This window comes from Pseudochaenichthys georgianus, chromosome 5 (genome assembly GCF_902827115.2).
Source record: "Pseudochaenichthys georgianus chromosome 5, fPseGeo1.2, whole genome shotgun sequence".
Classification (NCBI taxonomy): domain Eukaryota; kingdom Metazoa; phylum Chordata; class Actinopteri; order Perciformes; family Channichthyidae; genus Pseudochaenichthys; species Pseudochaenichthys georgianus.
Window position 1 is genome coordinate 27,762,427 of NC_047507.1, and position 20,367 is coordinate 27,782,793.

A 20,367-nucleotide genomic window follows, 5' to 3' on the forward strand; every position below is an offset into this window, starting at 1 on the left:
GTATTATTTTTTTATTTATTTTCATGTTTTCGGATTTCACATCGCATTAACACCATATATACCATAACGACCCTCCGGAGCGTTTGCAATTGCCGCAAATTGTTGTTTCTTTACACGACCACTAGAGGTGCTAAACTTTAAAACGTGACGATACAGTAGGTCGTAATAAGCTGCTGAACAATCGACCTATTTGGTCGTGTGAGTTGGAGGACTTGAGTTGGAATATATGCATGCTCACTGGAAAGTGCCCTTGCATTCTATATAATGACCAACAGGGGGTGAACCTCCTGGTTGCAGCAAAGCTCTGATTGTATTTAAGTCTTTGAGAAAAAGTCCCTGAACACACTTTATTTCTAACCTCATTGAACCTTTTATTAACGTTTATGTGATCTTAATTGCTATTTTCAAGCCTTCTTTAATACTGCCTGATGTTCATTTTATAAATGCTTAGCTGGAATCCCAAAGTACAGCTAAGGCTCATTGTAATGTCATTAGTTTTATTTTATACATTAGATATAATGGCACTGGATGAAAAGTGATTCAATCATCCTGAAAGAAACATGAACATGAGTACCAAATTCTATGTAATTCATGTAGTAGATGTTGAGATATTTGGGCTTGGTGAGAAAGGGAAGACTTTGAACAGCATTTTGCAATCAGGATACCAAAAGGTCACTGTATTCCAGTATTGTACAAAAAAATAAGATGGAAAAAAAAGACATTTTAAGTTTACATACAATACCAGTCTCACACAGTTGCCTCTGACTTTAGTGCAAAGCAGGAAGTTTCCAGTCGATCAAGATTAATTATTTTTGCGAAGAAGCATTCGCCGCAGGAAAAGACAGTTCGTAGGAATTGAGTGAACTGCTTCAGATGTCTTGTCCATATGTCTTGTCCATATTGTCCATCTTGTCCATATTGTCTTGTCCATATTACAATGCTTTGATCAAATAAAAAAACACTGATAAACTATAAAAACAAAGATTTCTGAACTAAAAACATGCAAAAGCTAAATGAAATACATCCAAGAAAATGTATGGATCTTTTAGATGTAACAATATGAGTATAAGCTTACAACAAAGAAGCAAACAAATCTTCCTTCACTTATTATTGGCCTCACTGTTCAAGTTACTACTGGGAGTATTGTCTGTTGTCTGGCTTGTCTGAGATCCTTGATTTATTTCTCCACATGAGATATACTGTCTCCAGAGCTTTAGGTACGCTGACTTGATCTTTTCTATTTTGAACGCATACACAACTGGGTTTACAGCCGAGTTAGCATGAGAAAGCAGGATGCCAACATGGATATATACAACTGGTATTTTATTCTTCCCACGGAAGTATACGTAATGCAGTTTATAATGTGGATAGGGAGCCAGGACTAGGCAAACAGAGCCAAGACCAGGGACAGAGATCCTGCCAGCTGTTTCTCTTTCTTCAGGTACTTCTGACACTGTTTCTGGGCCCCGTTGCCTGGTTTATCTCGAAGGATTCCTCGGATGGTGCAGAAGATGTAGCCGTAAAGAGCGGTCATCACCAACAGAGTGATGGGTGCAGAGAATAAAGCTGAAGTAAAACAGGTATGAAATGGGGATGACAGCAATAAACTCACAGGTAATGGTGGAGTTTACTGACTTAGACAGGGTGTCATGGTTGTACCATCCAAGCATGGGAGCAAAACTCAGTGGTATTGCAACAAGCCAACATGCTGCGACCACAAGGCAAGAATGTATCTGCGTCACAGTCCTTTTGTACCTAAGAAAACAGTAAATGTACAATCAACAAATACACATTTATTTTTGTGATAATAATAATAATAATAATAATAATAATGAGTTCCATTTATAAAGCACTTCATATTTGAATGCAAATCCCGAAGTGCTACATGTAGTGAGCATGAACAGTATAAATGAACATTACACAACACGGTAGAATTAATAAAAAAAATTAAAAAAGCAATAAAAAAAATAAAATAAAAAGGGTGATAAAAATGTCTAGGCAAAGGCTCTTTTGAAGAGATGGGTTTTGAGGCCTTTTTTAAAAGCCTCCACGGTCTGTGATGCTCTCATTTGGTCGGGGAGAGCATTCCACAGGCTGGGAGCAGCCGAGCAGAAGGCCCGGTCTCCCATAGTACGGAGCTTAGTCCTGGGGGGTTTGAGGAAGTTGGAGTTGCTGGAGCGGGTGGTCCGCAAGGAGGTATGGGGGATGAGGAGTTCCTTGAGGTAGGGAGGGGCAGTTCCATGGACACACTGGTGGGTGAGGACGGAGACCTTGAATTCGATCCTCAGTTCCACGGGTAGCCAGTGTAGTGCTTTAAGGATGGGGGTGATGTGATCATATTTGCGCACCCTCATCAGGATCCTAGCAGCGCTGTTCTGAATGTATTGGAGCTTCTGGATGCTTCTGTTAGGGATCCCGATGAGGAGTGCATTGCAGTAGTCCAGCCTGGAGGAGACAAAGGCATGGACCAGCTTTTCGGCATCAGACAGAGTGAGTGTGGGGCGGAGTTTGGCGATGTTCCTGAGGTGGTAAAAGGAGTTCTTGCACAGCTGTTTAATGTGGGCCTCAAAGGTCCGATGGGCGTCCATTTTCACACCCAGGTTGGTGACTATTGAGGAGAGGGTAATGTCCTGGCCGGAGAAGGTGATGGTGGTGATGGTGGATGACCGAACCTGGTGTGGGGTGCCAACTATAATGGCTTCGGTCTTGGAGCTGTTGAGTTTCAGGAAGTTTTGCGTCATCCACGCCTGTATCTCCTCCAGGCAGGCAGTGAGTGTGGGTGAAGGCAGGGCTGTAGAGGAGGTAGGGTTGATCCTGAGGTACAGTTGGGTGTCATCAGCGTAGAAATGGAATGATACTCCATGTCGGCTGATGATAGAGCCAAGGGGGAGCATGTAGAGTGTGAAGAGGGTGTGGCCGAGAACTGATCCTTGAGGGACACACAGGTGATGTTGTGGGTACCCGACTCTGCCTCGCCCAAGGAGACGTACTCTGTTCTCCCGGTGAGGTAAGATCTGAACCAGTCAAGGGGAGAGTCAGAGAGTCCGATGGTGGAGTGCAGACGATGGAGGAGGATGCCGTGATCGACGGTGTCGAAAGCTGCAGTGAGATCGAGGAGGATGAGGAGAGATCTGACCAGTGACACAAAAGGAATAATTTAATGTACAAAAATGGAATGTATCATCTACTCACTATGTTAACCAAAGCCTTTTTGGCATTATACAAATACAAGGCATTTGCATGATCTAAAACTCCTCAAAGTACCACAACTGCATGATCAAATCAAATCAAATCAAGTTTTATTTATATAGCACTATTTATAAAAAAAATGTGGTCGAGCCAAAGTGCTGTACATAAAATAAAAATAGCCTACAGTAGAGACACTTTACAGCAAATACAACAGCACAGATTGTTCAGAATATCAGATGATGTTTAAGCATAAGATAATACTAAACCCCTGACCCTGGCAATGCTATTTTATACTTTTATCTGCACAATAAACAATCCAGAAGAGGTCTTACCAGAGAGGGATATGCACCCGGAGGAAGTGGTCCACAGAAATAGCCGTGAGGGACAAAACTGAGACCAGAGTCAACAGGACGACCACACAGCTGATGAAGACACAGCCATGAAATGAAGTGGGCACTCGTCCGTCCACCACCACAGCCATCGGTATGGCAACGCAGCCGACCAGAAAGTCAGCCACAGCCAGACTGACGATAAGACTGAAGGTGGGCTCCTGAATGCTTTTACTGGTCCACAGCGCCAAAATCACCAACATATTACCAAGACAGCAGCTAACAGCAATGAGCACTTCAAAAAACGTGTAGATAATTTCCTCCACATCCATTGTGCTTCCTCTCTGACTAATGTTTGATAGCTGATGGTCTATTGTCTATAGTGTTTGTCGAAGCAGGAATGTGCTCTTGTGAAAACTTTAAGGAAGTGCTTAGCCTGTCAACAGTTATTTTAATAATATATTTAAAGTGAATTTAGTCTGCAAGTAAGATCCAACCACAGTTGAGGTGGGTTATATTTGTGTCAAATAACAAGCTATCTGGCCAGAACAGAGGAAGCCACACAACCACATCCTTCATTGAATAGTGTGCTATACATCCAAACAGAACCACTGGTATAAAGCATCTTGACAAGTGTAGATGATGTCGTGTTTATGCCGATTAGGTGGTGCATTGCATTCTGGTAAACATTTAAGCAAGAAATTCATTTTCCTTTAGTCAGGATACTTTTAGTTTCCAGTGCACTCTGCGTCATTTGAGGTGCACTCACATACCTCTCAAAACCAAAAAATACAAAACCATATTTCAAGCATGTTGACTTTTCTAAAAAGGCCCCATTTTTCAACGCTCTAATAGTATATAAATAATAAAACAAATAGTTAATAAGTATTTATACTATAAGTTAACAGTCATAGAGCTGATAATTCTACAAGATATTTATTTTCCAGATCCAGATCCTACTTTTGGAGCATTTCTTCTATAAATGTCACACTATGTTTTATCACAATGTTTTTGATTGACCATCATTTATAGGTAATATATGTTTTATTTTGTTTCAGCTCTAGTAGATCCACGTTTTCTTTTTGTGCCTTTCATTTTTGGAGTATAGTGTGCAGCGTTTTTGAAGAATGTAAATGTAATATCTTGGATATTAACAGACAACGGAACAGTTGGTTATTTAACAGGACTCTTTATTGCTGCCTCCGGTGGTTCTCTCGCCACCCCCACTTACTGTAACTGTCGTAAACATGCCGTAACGTATATGACAACTCCCCTTGTAGTCAGTTAACAATACTATGACATCTCCCTTTTTCCCTTTTAACAATATAACACATATCAATAACTTAGATATATTTTCTCTAACAATTCAACACATATCAATAACTTAGATATCTTTCTTTAACAATATCAACACATCAATAACTATGACATCTCTCCTTTTTTTTCTCTCTTTTTTTTTTACAATAACAACACCCTTTTTTTTTTGTTATTGAACTGTCCCCTCACAGGTCAAGTCTCTGGACAGGTCTAACAGGTCTACCAGACCTGGTTTGGATCAGTCCATCAGTGTTCCTTGTTGGACCAGGCGAGCCATGTTCTGGGCTCATCTGAATGTCTGGTGTGTTATTCCTGGGATTTGTGTCGTCGTTCGCTGGAGGCCCCGCTACGGGCACCGCTTAGAGATGTCGACGGTTACGTCTGTACAGAGCACCCTGCTCCGTCTCGATGAGATAAGACCTCTGTGTAACACTCTCACCTGCCACTACTGCAGGTGTGGACCAGGTCTTTTGATTGTCCAGTATGGTGAGAACATGGTCTCCTCGCTGCAGTGGTGTGAGCTCTCTCACGCCATGGCGCTTGTTATAGTAGAAGGCCTGTTTGCTCTTCTCCGCAGCATCTCGAGCTCTGATGTGATGTCTGCTCGGCCACTTTGGTTGCAGGTTCTTGGCCAGAGTGGGCAGCGTCGTCCTGATTTTCCTGCCCATTAGGAGCTCTGCCGGACTGACACCCGTACTGCTGTGTGGAGAAGAACGGTAAACCATTAAAGCAAGTAGGGGGTCCTTTTGTCTCAGAATCCCCTTTGCCGTTTGGACTGCACGTTCAGCATAACCGTTTCCTTGTGGGTTGTGGGGACTAGAGGTTGTGTGCGTAAAGTCCATGTCACAGGCAAAGCCTCTGAAGACATCGCTGCTGAACTGCGGTCCGTTGTCACTGACAACCTGCTCCGGTATTCCGTGCCGGGCAAACGTGGCTCTCAGCTTCAAGATCACATGTGCACTAGTCGTGGTAGGCATGTGGAGTATCTCCAGGTATCTAGAGTAGTAGTCAGCTATGACTAGGTAACTCTCTCTCTCATGTTCACATAAATCTATGCCAATTCTCTTCCACGGCCTGTCTGGGAGAGGTGTTGACAGGAGAGGCTCTCTGTTCTGTGCTCTCCTCTGCTCACGACAGTACATGCAGTTCTCGACTTTGTGTGTGATCTGTGTGGCTATGCCAGGCCACCACACCGAAGTGTTGGCCCTGTCTCTGCACTTGTTAAGACCTTGATGGCCCTCATGTATGCGTTCTAGTATCTCTGACCTCAATCTCCCTGGTATCACTATTCTACTCCCTCTGGTCACTATCCCATCATGCATAGACAGTTCGTTCCTAACGGGAAAGTACTCCCTAACACAGGTGTTTATGTGTGCTAGGTGTTCAGGCCACCCCGCTTGTATGTACCTGATCACTTCTTGGAGCTGCTCGTCCGCTGCCGTCTCTGCACGGATGCTGTCTATCTTTTTCGGCGATGCTGTAATGCTGCTCATCACAGCTGCTACGTAACACTCCACGTCTGTGTCTCTACTGAGCTCCTTATCTTTCTGTGGGCTCCTGGACAGTGTGTCTGCCACCACCAGGGTTTTCCCCGGCGCATACTCAGCCTCCGGGTTGAACCTCATCAACCGCATGAGGAGTCGCTGGCAGCGGAGTGGCTGGCAGCGGAGTGGCACATTGTCGAGATCCCTGGAGTTCATCAGTGGGATGAGGGGTTTGTGATCCGTAATCAGTTTGAATGCTGGTAGGCCGTAGAGATACATCTGAAACCTCTCACACGCCCACACGCTCGCCAGGCACTCCTTCTCTATCTGAGCGTACCTGGTTTCAGCGTCGCTCAGTCGCCTTGAGCAGTATGCTACCGGTCTCCAGTCCTCGCCATGGAGCTGCAGCAGGACACCACCTATCCCATAATTGCTTGCGTCTGCTGAGACCACTGTGCTCCTGTTAACATCATAGTACACCAGGGTAGGTGACGTTGTGAGGAGCTCTTTAACTCGCTCAAAGGCTGCTTGTTGCGCCGGACCCCACATCCACACTGAGTCTGCTTTTAACAGTGCATATAGTGGCTGGCCCACTGTGGCGAGGTCTGGAATATATTTCCCAAGGTAGTTGATCATGCCGAGTGCTCTCTTTAGTTCCTGCACGTTTTCTGGTGGTTCAAGTTTTCTGACTGCAGACACTTTGGCCGGGTCGGGTCGTACACCATCTTTGTTGATCACCTGACCCAGGAAGTGCAGCTCCTCCTTTCTCAGCACACACTTCTCATTGTTCAGCTTCAGGCCTGCAGACTCCAGCCGATCCAGAACCTTCTGCAGCCGCTCATCATGTTCGCTGGTGTTGCTGCCATGGATGATGATGTCGTCCATGTAGACGGCAACGCCATCCAGCCCTTCCAGCGTCTCTACCATCTTCCTCTGAAATATCTCAGGTGCGCTGCTTATCCCAAAGGGAAGATGTTTAAAACAGTACCTTCCGTACGGCGTGATGAAGGTGGTCAACCTCTGGCTGTCTTTGTCCAGTGGGATCTGCCAGAACCCTGACGCTGCGTCAAGTGATGAGAAGACGGTGGAGCCGCTGAGCTGAGCTATCATCCCCTCTGATGTCGGCAAGATGAATCTCTCCCTTTTGACAGCCTTATTAAGCTTCTTTAAGTCCACACAGATGCGTGTTTTTCCAGACTTTTTCTGGACTGGCACCATGGGTGCGCACCACTCTGTTGGGTCAGTCACGGCTTCAATTATGTCGTTGGCTTCCATCCTCTCCAACTCCTCTTTCACTGCACCCAGGAGCGGTATGGGGACCCGGCGTGCTGTGCATACTGCATAGGGCTGGTTATTGTCCTTTAGAGCTATCTTCACAGGCTGTGTTTTCAGTAAGCCAAACTCCTGTTCACTGGTGTTGACCTCGCCCACTCGCTTTACTAACCCCATAGCTACAGCTACTGGCCTGCTGAGTAGGTTATTCACACTCTGCCCTCTAATGACATAGAGCCTGCATGTGTATGTTTTCCCCTTGTAGCTGGTCTGAGTTATAAACTGCCCTAAACAGTTCAATCCACCCCCGGGACCACTCAGCACCTTCTTTGGCCTCTGTAGAACCCTTTTTGGCTCCAGTGTTTTGTACACAGTTTCGCTTATGATACTACAATCGGCTCCAGTATCTATTTTAAATTCTACAGGTGAGCTGCCAATCTCTAATGTGACTGTCCATTCATTATCATTGTGAGGCATGCTATTAACTGAGCCCAGATAATAATACTGTCCATCTTCTGATCCCTCACCCTCAGTCACTTCTCTAACCTGCTTGCTCTTGCACACCCTTTCCCAGTGTCCACTTTTCCCACAATTATTGCAAGTAGACCTCCTTGCTGGGCAGTCATCCTGCTGGCTGTGTGGCATTTTGCGCACCGCCAGCACTTCCTGTGGTCATTCTCACTCTCTCTCTCCTGGCGCCTCTCTCTCTGTGGATGCCGCCACTTCTGTGTTGCACCTCTGCTATGCCGTTGTGCTACTTCCTGCACGACGTAAGCCCGCTCTCCCTGCTGGTTAACTTGAGCTTTTACCTCCTCTGATTGACGCGCCTCTTGTACCGTCATCTCCAGAGTGAGGTTAGGGATCAGCTGTAGCCTCTGAGACAGATCCTTGTCTAGAATTCCCACCACGATTCTGTCTCTTATGTTTTCCTCACGAGCCGTTCCGAAGTTGCAATGTTCCGACAGCTCATATAGTGCGCGGATGAATGTCTCTGCGCGCTCTCCCGCGCGCTGCACTCTCTGGTTGAAACATGCCCGTTCATGTATAACGTTGCGTCTCTGGATGAAATAAGCGTCAAATTTCGCCAGTACAACATCATACTGCGACTCATTTTCCTCTTCCCCGTAGGTAAAAGAGCTGAGAATGTTCTCTGCTTCCTTCCCGAGCGCATACACCAGCGTGCTTACTTGAACTGGACCTTCTTCTTTGTCCAACTTAGTAGCTGTCCTGTACCGTGTAAACCGTTTCTTCCAGTCTGACCATTCGGCGGGTTTCTCGAAACAAAGACTCTCTGGTGGTTGAAACTTTGCCATCCTCGACCACTTCTGACACCATGTAATATCTTGGATATTAACAGACAACGGAACAGTTGGTTATTTAACAGGACTCTTTATTGCTGCCTCCGGTGGTTCTCTCGCCACCCCCACTTACTGTAACTGTCGTAAACATGCCGTAATGTATATGACAACTCTCCTTGTAGTCAGTTAATACTATGACAGTAAACTGTCTGGAAATGTGACAACATGAAGTATACTCAAATCAATGTCCTTACATCACCGTGTATCATGGATTTAGGACACGCTACTAGTCGTGTGGTTGTGACACAAATTTGAAATAATTAACCCTGCAGTATTTGCATTTCAGTTTGTGTAATAAGTAAACATGAAGGATTTCCCGTTATGCTTACACTCTGGGTTACATCAGTGCAGTTTGAACCCATTCAGACAGGGTGGATGCATATTGCACATAATTAATTGGTCAGTGATATCTTTATAACACTGACCTGAGAGCGATGAAGAGGAATCACAGCCATGATGAAGACTCTCTGTGTCGCTACTCTTGTGCTGAGTCTCTCCTCAGTGTGCCAGCCTGCGCTGCTGGCCTGTGAGAAGCTGCTGCAGCCAGTGGACAAGGCTCCAGATGTAAGTCTCTTTTCACATTTATAACTCCCTTTGCATTTTTCTTAGTTTTATTAGACAGATCTAGGTTGAATATACTGTACCGATTTGTGCTACATTTCTTTTTCCCTGGGCAAGCAACATCCTCACTGCTTAAGTTGCATCTTGAAACATAAAGGAAACATGCATTTGACATATATCATATATCTTATTTCAGTTGACTGGGAATTGGCGAGTCATAGCCATGTCCTCTGAGATATGTTTGTGGTCATTACTTATGAGGTATGTTTTTTGGCCAAGTGTTGAAGTGGACATTACCTCTACAGAGACACCGAACACATTCATTGACAACTACAAGGGTAAAGTGTAAGCAACTTTATTTACTGTTATTGTGGTTCATTATCCACATGAATCTGATGCATATCACTCTGTATTTGTCTACTTAATATTTGTGCATCATACATCAACATGTCTTGTGCGGATGTTCTTTCAGTTAAATCTTTAAAACATGCTTTTCAGGGTTGGAACATGCTTTAACGCATCTGGAGATGGATTTGTGTATGGGAACAGCACATCCACTGGCAGTAAGATGTTTGTTTAATGGACCAATGCTCTTTAATTATCTTCTTAAAATCCCTATTTTGAAACTAAAGACTTGTTTTTAATATATTACATGTTCTACAATGTGGTTTTAATATCATCAACAAACAATGATTTGAATTACTGTATGTTATATATATTTTCAACATCTGGATAAGATGTAGTGTGATTATAAAGTGATAGTTGTCTTGTAAATTATTTAATTATTACCATCCATATGCTTTAAGTGTTTGCAACAGATCGCCCATTTGATGAACCAGTGGTGTTGCTGCAGAGTGGCTGTCCTGACTGTGTCGTTTTGAAGCAATCTGCTGCCTGCATATTGCTCTTCAGTAAGAAGAAAAACATTTAAAAATGTAAACTAAAATGAAAAACTATGTAATAATATTTTCAATTGAGGTGATACACATTAAGATATAGCTTAACCTTTAGATGCATAAGTGGGTCTTTTTTGACCCGGTTTTCTTGAAGTATCTTTGTAATTAAAAATGTTTATCATTTCATATTCCAGCTATTCCTCAAAAAACATGTGTTGGATGTCATGCCATTCAAATTTTAAATTGAAATTCTATACATTTTAAGAAATTGTACCCCAAGCTTCCATAAGTGGGTCAACAATGACCCGCATGCATTTTCTATGGAATCCTATGGGAACCTTTGATTCTTATCACCTGTTGCTGTCAGGAATACATTCACTGTAAACCACACAGACTACATCACAAGTGACACCTCTCAGGAAGATTATTTTACACAGCAAGATATGATACCTGTCAGTATAATAATAACAATAATACATTATATTTTTATAGGGCTTTTCAAGGACTCAAAATCGCTTTACAATATAAGGGAAGGTTAGGGTGGGGGGTATAGGACTATCAAACTTGATCAACCAGCATGGATTGATGGAGTGCGGGCTATGAGTAGACAGAGGAGAAGAGATGAGTTTTGAAAAGGGACTGGAATACTGTGAGAGTCTCAGAATAGCGGAGATCTCGGGGGAGGGACTCTGTCCCCAATGCTGCCTAGTTTGGACTTGGGGGGGGACAGGAGACCGGCTGAGGTGGATATGAGGGACCGCGGGGGTTGGTAGGGGGTGGGAAGACCAGTGAGATAGGGGGGGGGGTGTCAGATGGTGGAGGGGGAGGGCCAGTATTTTGTAATTGATGCGTTGGGAGACGGGAAGCCAATGAAGGTCTTTGAGGACTGGTGTGCCATGATCTGGAGTGTGTGAGGAGTCGGGCGGCTACGTTTTTTACAATTTGGAGTCTATCGAGGGAGGGGGAGCGGATGCCGTAGAGAAGGGAGTTACAGTAGTCAAGGTGGGAGGAAATAAAGGTAGGATAGGTCGTTCAGCTGCAGGGCAGGTAAGAGAGGGTTGGATCTTTGCATGAATATGTTCAAAACGTTTTTTTTCTAAATGTAATTTTTTTTTCGAAAATTATAAATAGTAAAACATTTCATATAAAATATTTCTAGTGTGAACCAAAATATAATACTCAATATATGAAAGTTATAACCAAAATGACAAATATTGCATAAAACACCTATTTTTCTAATACGGGTCCTTTTTGACCCACTTATGGAAGAATGTGGGTCCAGTCACTCGTGCATCTAAGAGTTCAAATGAAACTATTACCCAATGCAGGAAGACATTTGTTATGATAGTTAGATGATGAAATGAATGACAAACTAGTGGCTCTGTGAGGTTGTATTTTTGAGGTAAGGATGGGAACATGCGGATGTTAAGCAGGTAAAGTGTAATGATTACTATCTCAGAGGGTTAGCATGCTAACATTAGCTAACTAGCACTTAACACATGAAACTGCTGAGACTGTTGGTTTTGTCATTAGTGTTGCAGATATTTTGGTCATAAACCATGAGAAGCACAAATGGAAACTCAACCTTTTGATGGCGCAAGAAGAACATTTAAGTCGCCATGGTTACCAAGTATTGCACAGGATGAACACGTGGGAACTAGAATTAAATGTTTTCTGCAATATGGGAAATAACCAGAAGGAGTCACCAAAAGAAAAACACTCAACAAATTACGCTTTTATGTGACATATGTTCCCTCCTCTACAGGCAGGAGAAAGACCGTCAGTGCTGAGGAGATGAAGGTGTTTGAGACACAGGCAGAGTGTCTCGGCTGGGCCAAGCCTCAGCTTTTCAACTCAGATTATGGTGAGACTTTAAACCTATCAGGTTTAAGATAAGATAAGGACTTGAATAATCATATAAATATGTGTGGTTGATTAAAAATAGGCAGTATGAGCACGGGGATGTTACATATCCTTTTTTTTAAATAAGTTTGTATACAATGTTGCCCTAAATTCAATATGTGCTGTATTTGTTTTGACTCTCATTTTCACTTTTTGAATATGCCTCTCTTCCTATACAGACTATACAAACTGCAAGTCGGAGGATGACATAAACCCTGATGAAATATATTCCGTGTTCTTTGCAAGACTGTCAAACGTGAATCTAGATGTGTTTAAATGTATCAGAGAGTTGCTCCTCAAATACTTCCCTGATGGTTTCTTTTGTTTGTTTTACATTCATTTTATGGCTTACATATCAGGCTCCCTACCTGTAAATGAATGTCCCCCTTGATCGCCAAATTGGATTGAATCACTTTGAATAAAGACCCCCAATGTCTCAGCAAAAGCTATGAGATGTGAGACCAGACATAAAGCATTGTTTGAATATGTTTTCAAGGTGTATCTTTAAAGAAGACCAAAAGTGTACGGCCATACTAGTGTTTGTTTGAGCTAATAAAAACATGTGAATATCTGCATGCTCACAGGAAAGTGCCCTTGCATTCTTTCTAATGACTAACAGGGGGGGACCTACTGGTTGCAGAACATCTCTAATTGTATTTAAGTCTTTGAAAAAGTCCCTAAATCTTACTTTATTTCTAACCTCATTAAACCTTTTATTGTTTATGTGGTCTTAATCGCTAGTTTCAAGCCTTCTTTAATACTGCCTGATGTCCATTTAATTCATCATTAGCTGTAAACACAAAATACAGCTGAGGTTCATTGTAATGTCATTAGTTTTATCGTACACCAAAATCAGAATCAGGTTTATTGCGAGGTACGTTTACAAGGAATTAGATTTGGTGTCTGGTGGTGCGAACATAAACAATCTCAGAAATAAGTTTATAAGATTATAAAAATAAATATTTTAAAGAAGCTATTTAGCATTAAAAAAGAAAATGCTAAAGGCAATATGACACATACTATATGATGGCACTGGATGAAAAATGAAGGGATCACAAAAAGGATATAAAATCATCCTGAGAGAAAGCCAACATGGATATATACTGTCAGGGAATAATTCTGTATACATGTTTTGCCCTCTGACGCAGATGCCCAACCGCTATCTCCCTTAAGGAGGGGCTGCTCGAGCAAGTTGTTGTTGTTACCAGTTTATGACCGGGCAATTCTCGGTCAGAGATATTTATTGTTGTGGGACACCTGGAACACATCGTTCTCGGGGTTTGGATGACCCCGAGCCATAAGCGACAACAAATGTGATTCAGTTTCACCAGCTGTTTAGTCTATCTATTGAAGAATGTTGATTATTACACTCTGAACTAGTTAACACTTGGATCTACAGGAAGGTTCTTCAGAATTGGTTGTGGCAACTCAACCGTGTGGTCAGATCGTGGCCCGTGACATGTCTTGTGAATTCTCCGGCCGAAGCTCCAAATAAACCATCAGTGTTTGCCATCAAAGCTCCAGCTCTCCATCGTGTCTCTTTGAGTCCTGACTCCAATTGCTTCAGAAGTTTCCCCCACATATACAACTGGTATTGTATTCTTCCCACGGAAGTATACGTAATGCAGTTTATAATGTGGATAGGGAGCCAGGACTAGGCAAACAGAGCCAGGACCAGGGACAGAGATCCTGCCAGCTGTTTCTCTTTCTTCAGGTACTTCTGACACTGTTTCTGGGCCCCGTTGCCTGGTTTATCTCGAAGGATTCCTCGGATGGTGCAGAAGATGTAGCCGTAAAGAGCGGTCATCACCAACAGAGTGATGGGTGCAGAGAATAAAGCTGAAGTAAAACAGGTATGAAATGGGGATGACAGCAATAAACTCACAGGTAATGGTGGAGTTTACTGACTGAGACAGGGTGTCATGGTTGTACCATCCAAGCATGGGAACAAAACTCAGTGGTATTGCAACAAGCCAACATGCTGCGACCACAAGGCAAGAATGTCTCTGCGTCACAGTCCTTTTGTACCTAAGAAAACAGTAAATGTACAATCAACAAATACACATTTATTTTTGTGATCTGACCAGTGAAACAAAAGGAATAATTTGATGTAAAAAAATGAAATGTATTATCTACTCACTATGTTAACCAAAGCCTTTTTGGCATTATACAAATACAAGGCATTTTCATGATCTAAAACTCCTCAAAGTACCACAACTGCATGATGTTTAAGCATAAGATAATACTAAATCCCTGACCATACTATTTTCTACTTTTCTCTGCACAATAAACAATCCAGAAGAGGTCTTACCAGAGAGGGATTTCCACCCGTAGGAAGCGGTCCCGATTGTCATAGTCTGCTCCATCATTCACCAGTAGTTTTCCATTCACCTGTCTCACCTGTTTTCCACACCCACTCGTTAGCTCACTCTCTTTCTCTTCTGCACGCATTAGCTTCTGCCAGTATTTTAACCCGCTCCTTACACACACTCTTTGCCAGATTGTACTTTGCCTCATGCTTGTCTTTCCCGCGTTTGAAACTAGATGGCCTACCCGGTTCCGACCCTGCCTGTCCTCGATCTGCCTGCTCTGCCTGTTCCCTGATCCTGCCTGTCCCTCGACTATCCTGTCTGGCCTGTTATCCGACCCTGCCTGTATCTACGCTGACCGCCTCGCTTACTCCCTGACTCCCTGCCTGTGTTCCGGTTTAACTGGTTCCCCGATCAACTGGTTGACAGATGTGGAGACGTGGCCTTCGACTGAAATACACATTTCGATTAGTGATGTGTCGGTCGCGAACGAGCCGGCTCAAATAGCCAGCTCTTTTAAGTGAACGACGGGAGCCGGCTCTCGCCCGCGAACGAGCCGGGTTTTTTTTTGTTTTGCGGAGGGATCGAGATCGGCTTGAAGGCACATTATGCAATGTGCACATTATCCCGATTATTACACGGCCACATTCTCAACAAAGTAACGATATGACTCCCAATATTAATTGAAATTAGGGATGCACGATATTGGTTTTTTGAAACCGATACCGATACCGATAACTTCCTGCTTCTCAAGACCGATACCGATAACCGATAATACAAAAAAAAATTACGCCACTAAATATTTGAACGCGATTAACGCATGTGTATTTTTTTACCTTGGCCGCCCCGTAGTTTCAGAGCGCATCGAGTTTAAAATACCATCTACAAGCTGATGCTGACAGCCCCGCTCCTGCCGCCCGCTTGTGGCAGACCACACTTCCACGCTCACCGGCAGGCACCGACTGGCCATCTGGATATAAGGAGCTGTTTAAATGACAACAGAGGAGCGACATTTCGCCACAACTGCGCCGATCACTTGACTTTATGCAGGAAGCCAGACAGTGGGACATTGTACGAAAAGTCAGCACACTCAGCAACATGATTGCAGCGTCCAGGCAGCTCCGGTTCGAGCATATGCCTTGAGTTGCACATAGCTCCAACACGCGCGCGCAGACACAGACACACACACACACACACACACACACTTTGTATTGTATTATTGTCTTCATACGCTTTTAACACACCATCGTAGCGATGGCGATGTTTCAGGTGACTGATCAGGTTCGAAGTATTAGGGAGCGCTGGATTTGTGAAGAACTCCCCTCTTCCTAAACCACTAATACCACAGTACTGGCAAAACTGGAGGAGCCGAGTGAAAAACAAGCGCCCCTCATCCCAATCCACCCACACCGCAGTATTTTTTTCTTTTTTTTTACCCAAAAAATATATTGTATATTATCGGGGCTATTAATACTGGTATCGGGTTTATCGGGATGACGTCATAATTCCTAATATCGGACCGATAATTATCGTGCATCCCTAATTGAAATGCTTTTATGGATTTAGAAAATGATTTTATTGATTTAAAAAATAGTTGTATTGATTTAAATTGACATGCATCCGCTAAGAAAAGTAGTCCGTTGTTACTGTTTGAACTAACGTAGCAACGGCAGGAACTGCTTCAATAGTGTTTTTGAGGAGCTTTTTGAATACAGATTTGAAAACGTCGTTGCTTGCTTTAAAAGTAGCACAATTCATGATGTCAAGCCTTGGAGAGTATCTAGATATCCCTGCCCTAATGCCAAAGTAACTGCAGTGCACACTGAATATGTGTCGCCGTTTGATGTCTATGTCTGGACCGCTGTGTAAAAAGGAGGGTTTCTGCCCCATTACTTCTCTTCTTACTTCTATAAGGATAAAACACGGAGGACGAAGATCTATTTGTCTCCCCCTCTTCTGACAGCCCAGCAGCTGATCTCAAAGCACGCTCCCCTCTCCTGCAGGGGCGTGGTCAGCTGCAGCTCACAGAATCAGCCCCCTGCAAAAACAGCACTGGAAAGAGCAAATGGAGCGAAATGAGGCATGGCTAAAATTCAGGATCTTTTTGGTATTTTGAAAAAAAAACTATATTTATATACTTTATATAGGTCGATACAGTAGCCCCTTTTTTTAAATAGTTTTTATAGGTGTTGCTATCTGTTTTGTGTAGCGTGGTTCTACAAGCAAGTCAATGCATTCATTGGGTGGTATCAGAGAGTTACACGGCTCTGTAAATGCAATGAAAACAATTGGCCACAGCAAATCATTTATATTAAACATGTACTTTTTACTTTGGAATACTTCAGTACAAAGGTTGTATTGAATAATTTAAGTGATATATATGTACACATATAATTAGTCAAAACAGGGCTTCATTTGATTTAATTAAAAGGTATAATATGTGGTAAACTGAAGAGCCGTTTGGGAGCCGAAAGAGCCGGCTCTTCTTGGTGAGCCGAGCCAAATGATCCGGCTCACCAAGAAGAGCCGGAATTCCCATCACTAATTTCGATCGCTTCTTCTGTCGTTTACATAAATCTTTTGGTATATTTGGCTGGATAGGAACACTTTGAGGCACATTCAGTGTGTGAGGTTGTGGTTACGATGGCGATATCCGGACGCGAACAGCGAGGACTACAAAAAGAAAAACGAGTTGACTGGGGATGTCTGTTCAAAACATTGCGAGCTCCAATAAATCATTTAAACCAGCTATTGTTGGCAGACTTATTACTGAATATCGTTCTTAATGTGATACCAAGTCCATCTGAGACCTGTGTACACCTTCAGACAGCCTCCAAGTGAAGCACATGTTCTTTACTCAGAGTTTGAAAGCAGCGTGGAGAAGTCTTCAGCTGTGTTAAACTGTGATCCTCTCAGGTAAACTGTGATTCGCCCAGGGAAAATGGGATCCGCCCAGATTAAACTGTGTTACATCTTCTGTGGCTATCTACCAGCGATCATGTTTAATATGAAAGACACACACATACATCCCTTATAAAAACGGCATTCTGCAGCACTCATCCAGATCAAATGTGACAAATGCAAAATGCAAAAAAGCAACACTCTAAAAGATGTTGAAACGCCAAATGTTAAAACGCTAAGGAGAAGAGGTGGGTTTTAAGAAGCGATTTAAAAGCAGGCAGTGTGGAGGCCTGTCTGATCTCCAGGGGCAGAGCGTTCCACAGTTTGGGAGCCGCTACAGAGAAGCAACGGTCCCCTCTGAGCTTTGACCTTGTTTTAGGCACATTCAGGAGCAGTTGGTCCGCTGACCTGAGAGGGCGGTTCGGCGTGTAGTGCTGTAGCAGCTCAGCAAGGTTTGGTGGGGTCATGCCATTTAGGGATTTAAAAGTAAATAAAAGAATTTTAAAATGGATCCTAAAATAAATTGGCAGCCAGTGGAGAGAAGCTAAACAGGGGAAATGTGGTCAAACTTCCGTGTGCCAGTTAAGAGCCTTGCTGCAGCATTTTGCACCCGCTGTAGTCGTGCGAGCGAGGACCCACTGACCCCCATGTAGAGAGAGTTACAGTAGTCCAGCCGGGTGGTGACAAAGGCATGGATTACTGTCTCAAACTGCTGTCTGGAGAGAAAAGGTTTTACTTTCGCTAGCTGCCTCAGGTGATAAAAGCTCGTTTTTTACCACCGACTTAATCTGACTCTCAAGTTTGAGTTCACGGTCCATTTTAATATCAAGGTTCGTAACGGTGGGCTTGGTGTACTGATTCAAGGGACCCAGGTCTACAGAAGCGGTGTCAGTGGTGCCACCAAAAACCATTACTTCTGTTTTTCCTTCATTGAGTTTAAGGAAATTACACGCCATCCAGGCCTTTATGTCATCTATGTCAGCTCAATACTGAGCCCTGTGTATTTAGACTTTAAAATGCTGATGGGTCATTAATCTTGGTCTCGGCAAACAATATTAGGAATCCTCTATTCAAACTACATAATATTCAGTGTCCATCGACATGAAAATAACAAAAAAGTTCATGCTGGACTCAAACCCGAGTCCCAACAGCAAAAGTCACTCCAGCCCTGCACGTCATGAGTGCGCCACAGATCAACACCACATATCGAACCACCACACTACAATATTTTAGATTAACCTTGTTAAAAAGTTCCAGAAAAATGCAACCCGACCATCATTTATAATGTGAGCGAATGTATGTACACTTTAAGCCATAATATACATATTATAATATAGTATACTGACTGAGGTCTGTATCAAGCCTCATTAAGACCCACCAAGATCAGATATCCTAGTTTATACAAGTATAAACGGGTATCAAATCGACTCGACATCATATTAATAACGATATATGATACAAATGTAAGACTGACAACAAGAATAGTTTGTAAAGGATTTATTGACGTTAGAATTATTAACAAAGCACTTATATACTAATAAAGGAATGGCTTATCTAAAGCCAGTTGAGTAGCACTTTAAATGTTTTGGCTCTATGAAACCTGATGTACTTTATGATTCTGTTTTCTTCAAGTTTGTATCTTCTTGGTCTTATGCACTTATTGTAAGTCGCTTTAGATAAACGTGTCAGGTAAATGCAATGTCATGTAATGTAATTGACGTGAGTGTTTTGAACACTGTTATTCTATTTTTGATTCTCAGGGAGTTATTGTGTTGATCTGTGGCGCACTCATAAAGTGCAGGGCTGGAGTGACTTTTGCTGTTGGGACTCGGGTTTGAGTCCAGCATGAACTTTTTTGTTATTTTCATGTCGATGGACACTGAATATTATGTAGTTTGAATAGAAGATTCCTAATATTGTTTGCCGAGACCAAGATTAATGACCCATCAGCATTTTAAAGTCTAAATATCAATGACATTTCTGCTGCTATCTTTGAATCATTTGATCTGGATGAGTGCTGCAGAATGCCGTTTTTATAAGGGATGTATGTGTGTGTCTTTCATATTAAACATGATCGCTGGTAGATAGCCACAGAAGATGTAACACAGTTTAATCTGGGCGGATCCCATTTTCCCATGGGCGAATCACAGTTTACCTGAGAGCAGGGGTGGCCAACCAGTCAGAGGTTAAGAGCCACATTTGTTCTCTGTTACTGCAAAGAGCCACATCAAACACACAGTCACTGATACCGCTTGGTTCAGTTTTTTGTTTTCTGGAGACAAGATTTCAACCACGTCACTGATGCATTTTTGTGGCATTGGGATATATATTTTTTAAATCCTCTGGAGCAGAGAGAGGAGCTGTGTATTATTGTTATTGATTAATGCATCAGTGTTTCTTAGGGTCACAAACACTAAACTCACAACTTAAGATGAAAGCATTTAGTTTATTTAATAAAAGAGTACATGTTCAATGTGAAAAGTGACAGTAGTCATAGATTATTTGCAATTTAGTGCTACATATATATTTAAAAAAATATATATATATATATATTTTTTTAAACACCTTGAATTTCAGGGGGGGCGCGGGGCTCAGGGGGGTCCAAGACAATGGTAGGGGAAACACTGGATAGTGTTTAATCAATGATAGGTTCCCCCCCTCAAAGGTGATTGGTTCACTGCATCGCAGGTATTATTGTGATTGGCTCTTGGGCCACATCAAAATTAGACGCGCTGTCATCCTCTCATACTGACACCTGACACCACACACACGTAGGGAGAGCCGGGACGAAAGTAACACGGGACGAAAGTAACACGGGACGAAAGTAACACGGGACGAAAGTAACACGG

At 42.9% G+C, this 20,367-nt stretch overlaps 1 protein-coding gene and 1 pseudogene across 1 annotated transcript; one reads left to right on the top strand and one right to left on the bottom strand.

Annotated features, from left to right (window-relative positions):
* Positions 1-1,100: 1,100 nt before the first annotated feature.
* On the bottom strand, positions 1,101-3,865 carry LOC117446129 (adenosine receptor A1-like; annotated as a pseudogene).
* Positions 3,866-9,295: 5,430 nt separating this feature from the next.
* LOC117447093 (uncharacterized) lies at positions 9,296-12,896 on the top strand. Its single transcript, XM_034083698.1, has 6 exons — positions 9,296-9,513; positions 9,707-9,855; positions 10,009-10,073; positions 10,317-10,421; positions 12,172-12,270; positions 12,488-12,896. Exons 1-6 carry the CDS (start codon positions 9,403-9,405, stop codon positions 12,697-12,699), a joined length of 741 nt encoding a protein of 246 aa, XP_033939589.1. The 5' UTR covers positions 9,296-9,402; the 3' UTR covers positions 12,700-12,896.
* Positions 12,897-20,367: the final 7,471 nt, after the last annotated feature.

Bases quoted from the DNA above. Each gene is read 5' to 3' on its own strand.
- LOC117447093 (XM_034083698.1), top strand. From the start codon at position 9,403: ATGATGAAGACTCTCTGTGTCGCTACTCTTGTGCTGAGTCTCTCCTCA. The intron at 10,074-10,316 runs GTAAGATGTTTG...ATATGCTTTAAG, and splicing joins GAACAGCACATCCACTGGCA to TGTTTGCAACAGATCGCCCA. The intron at 10,422-12,171 runs GTAAGAAGAAAA...CCTCCTCTACAG, and splicing joins TGCCTGCATATTGCTCTTCA to GCAGGAGAAAGACCGTCAGT.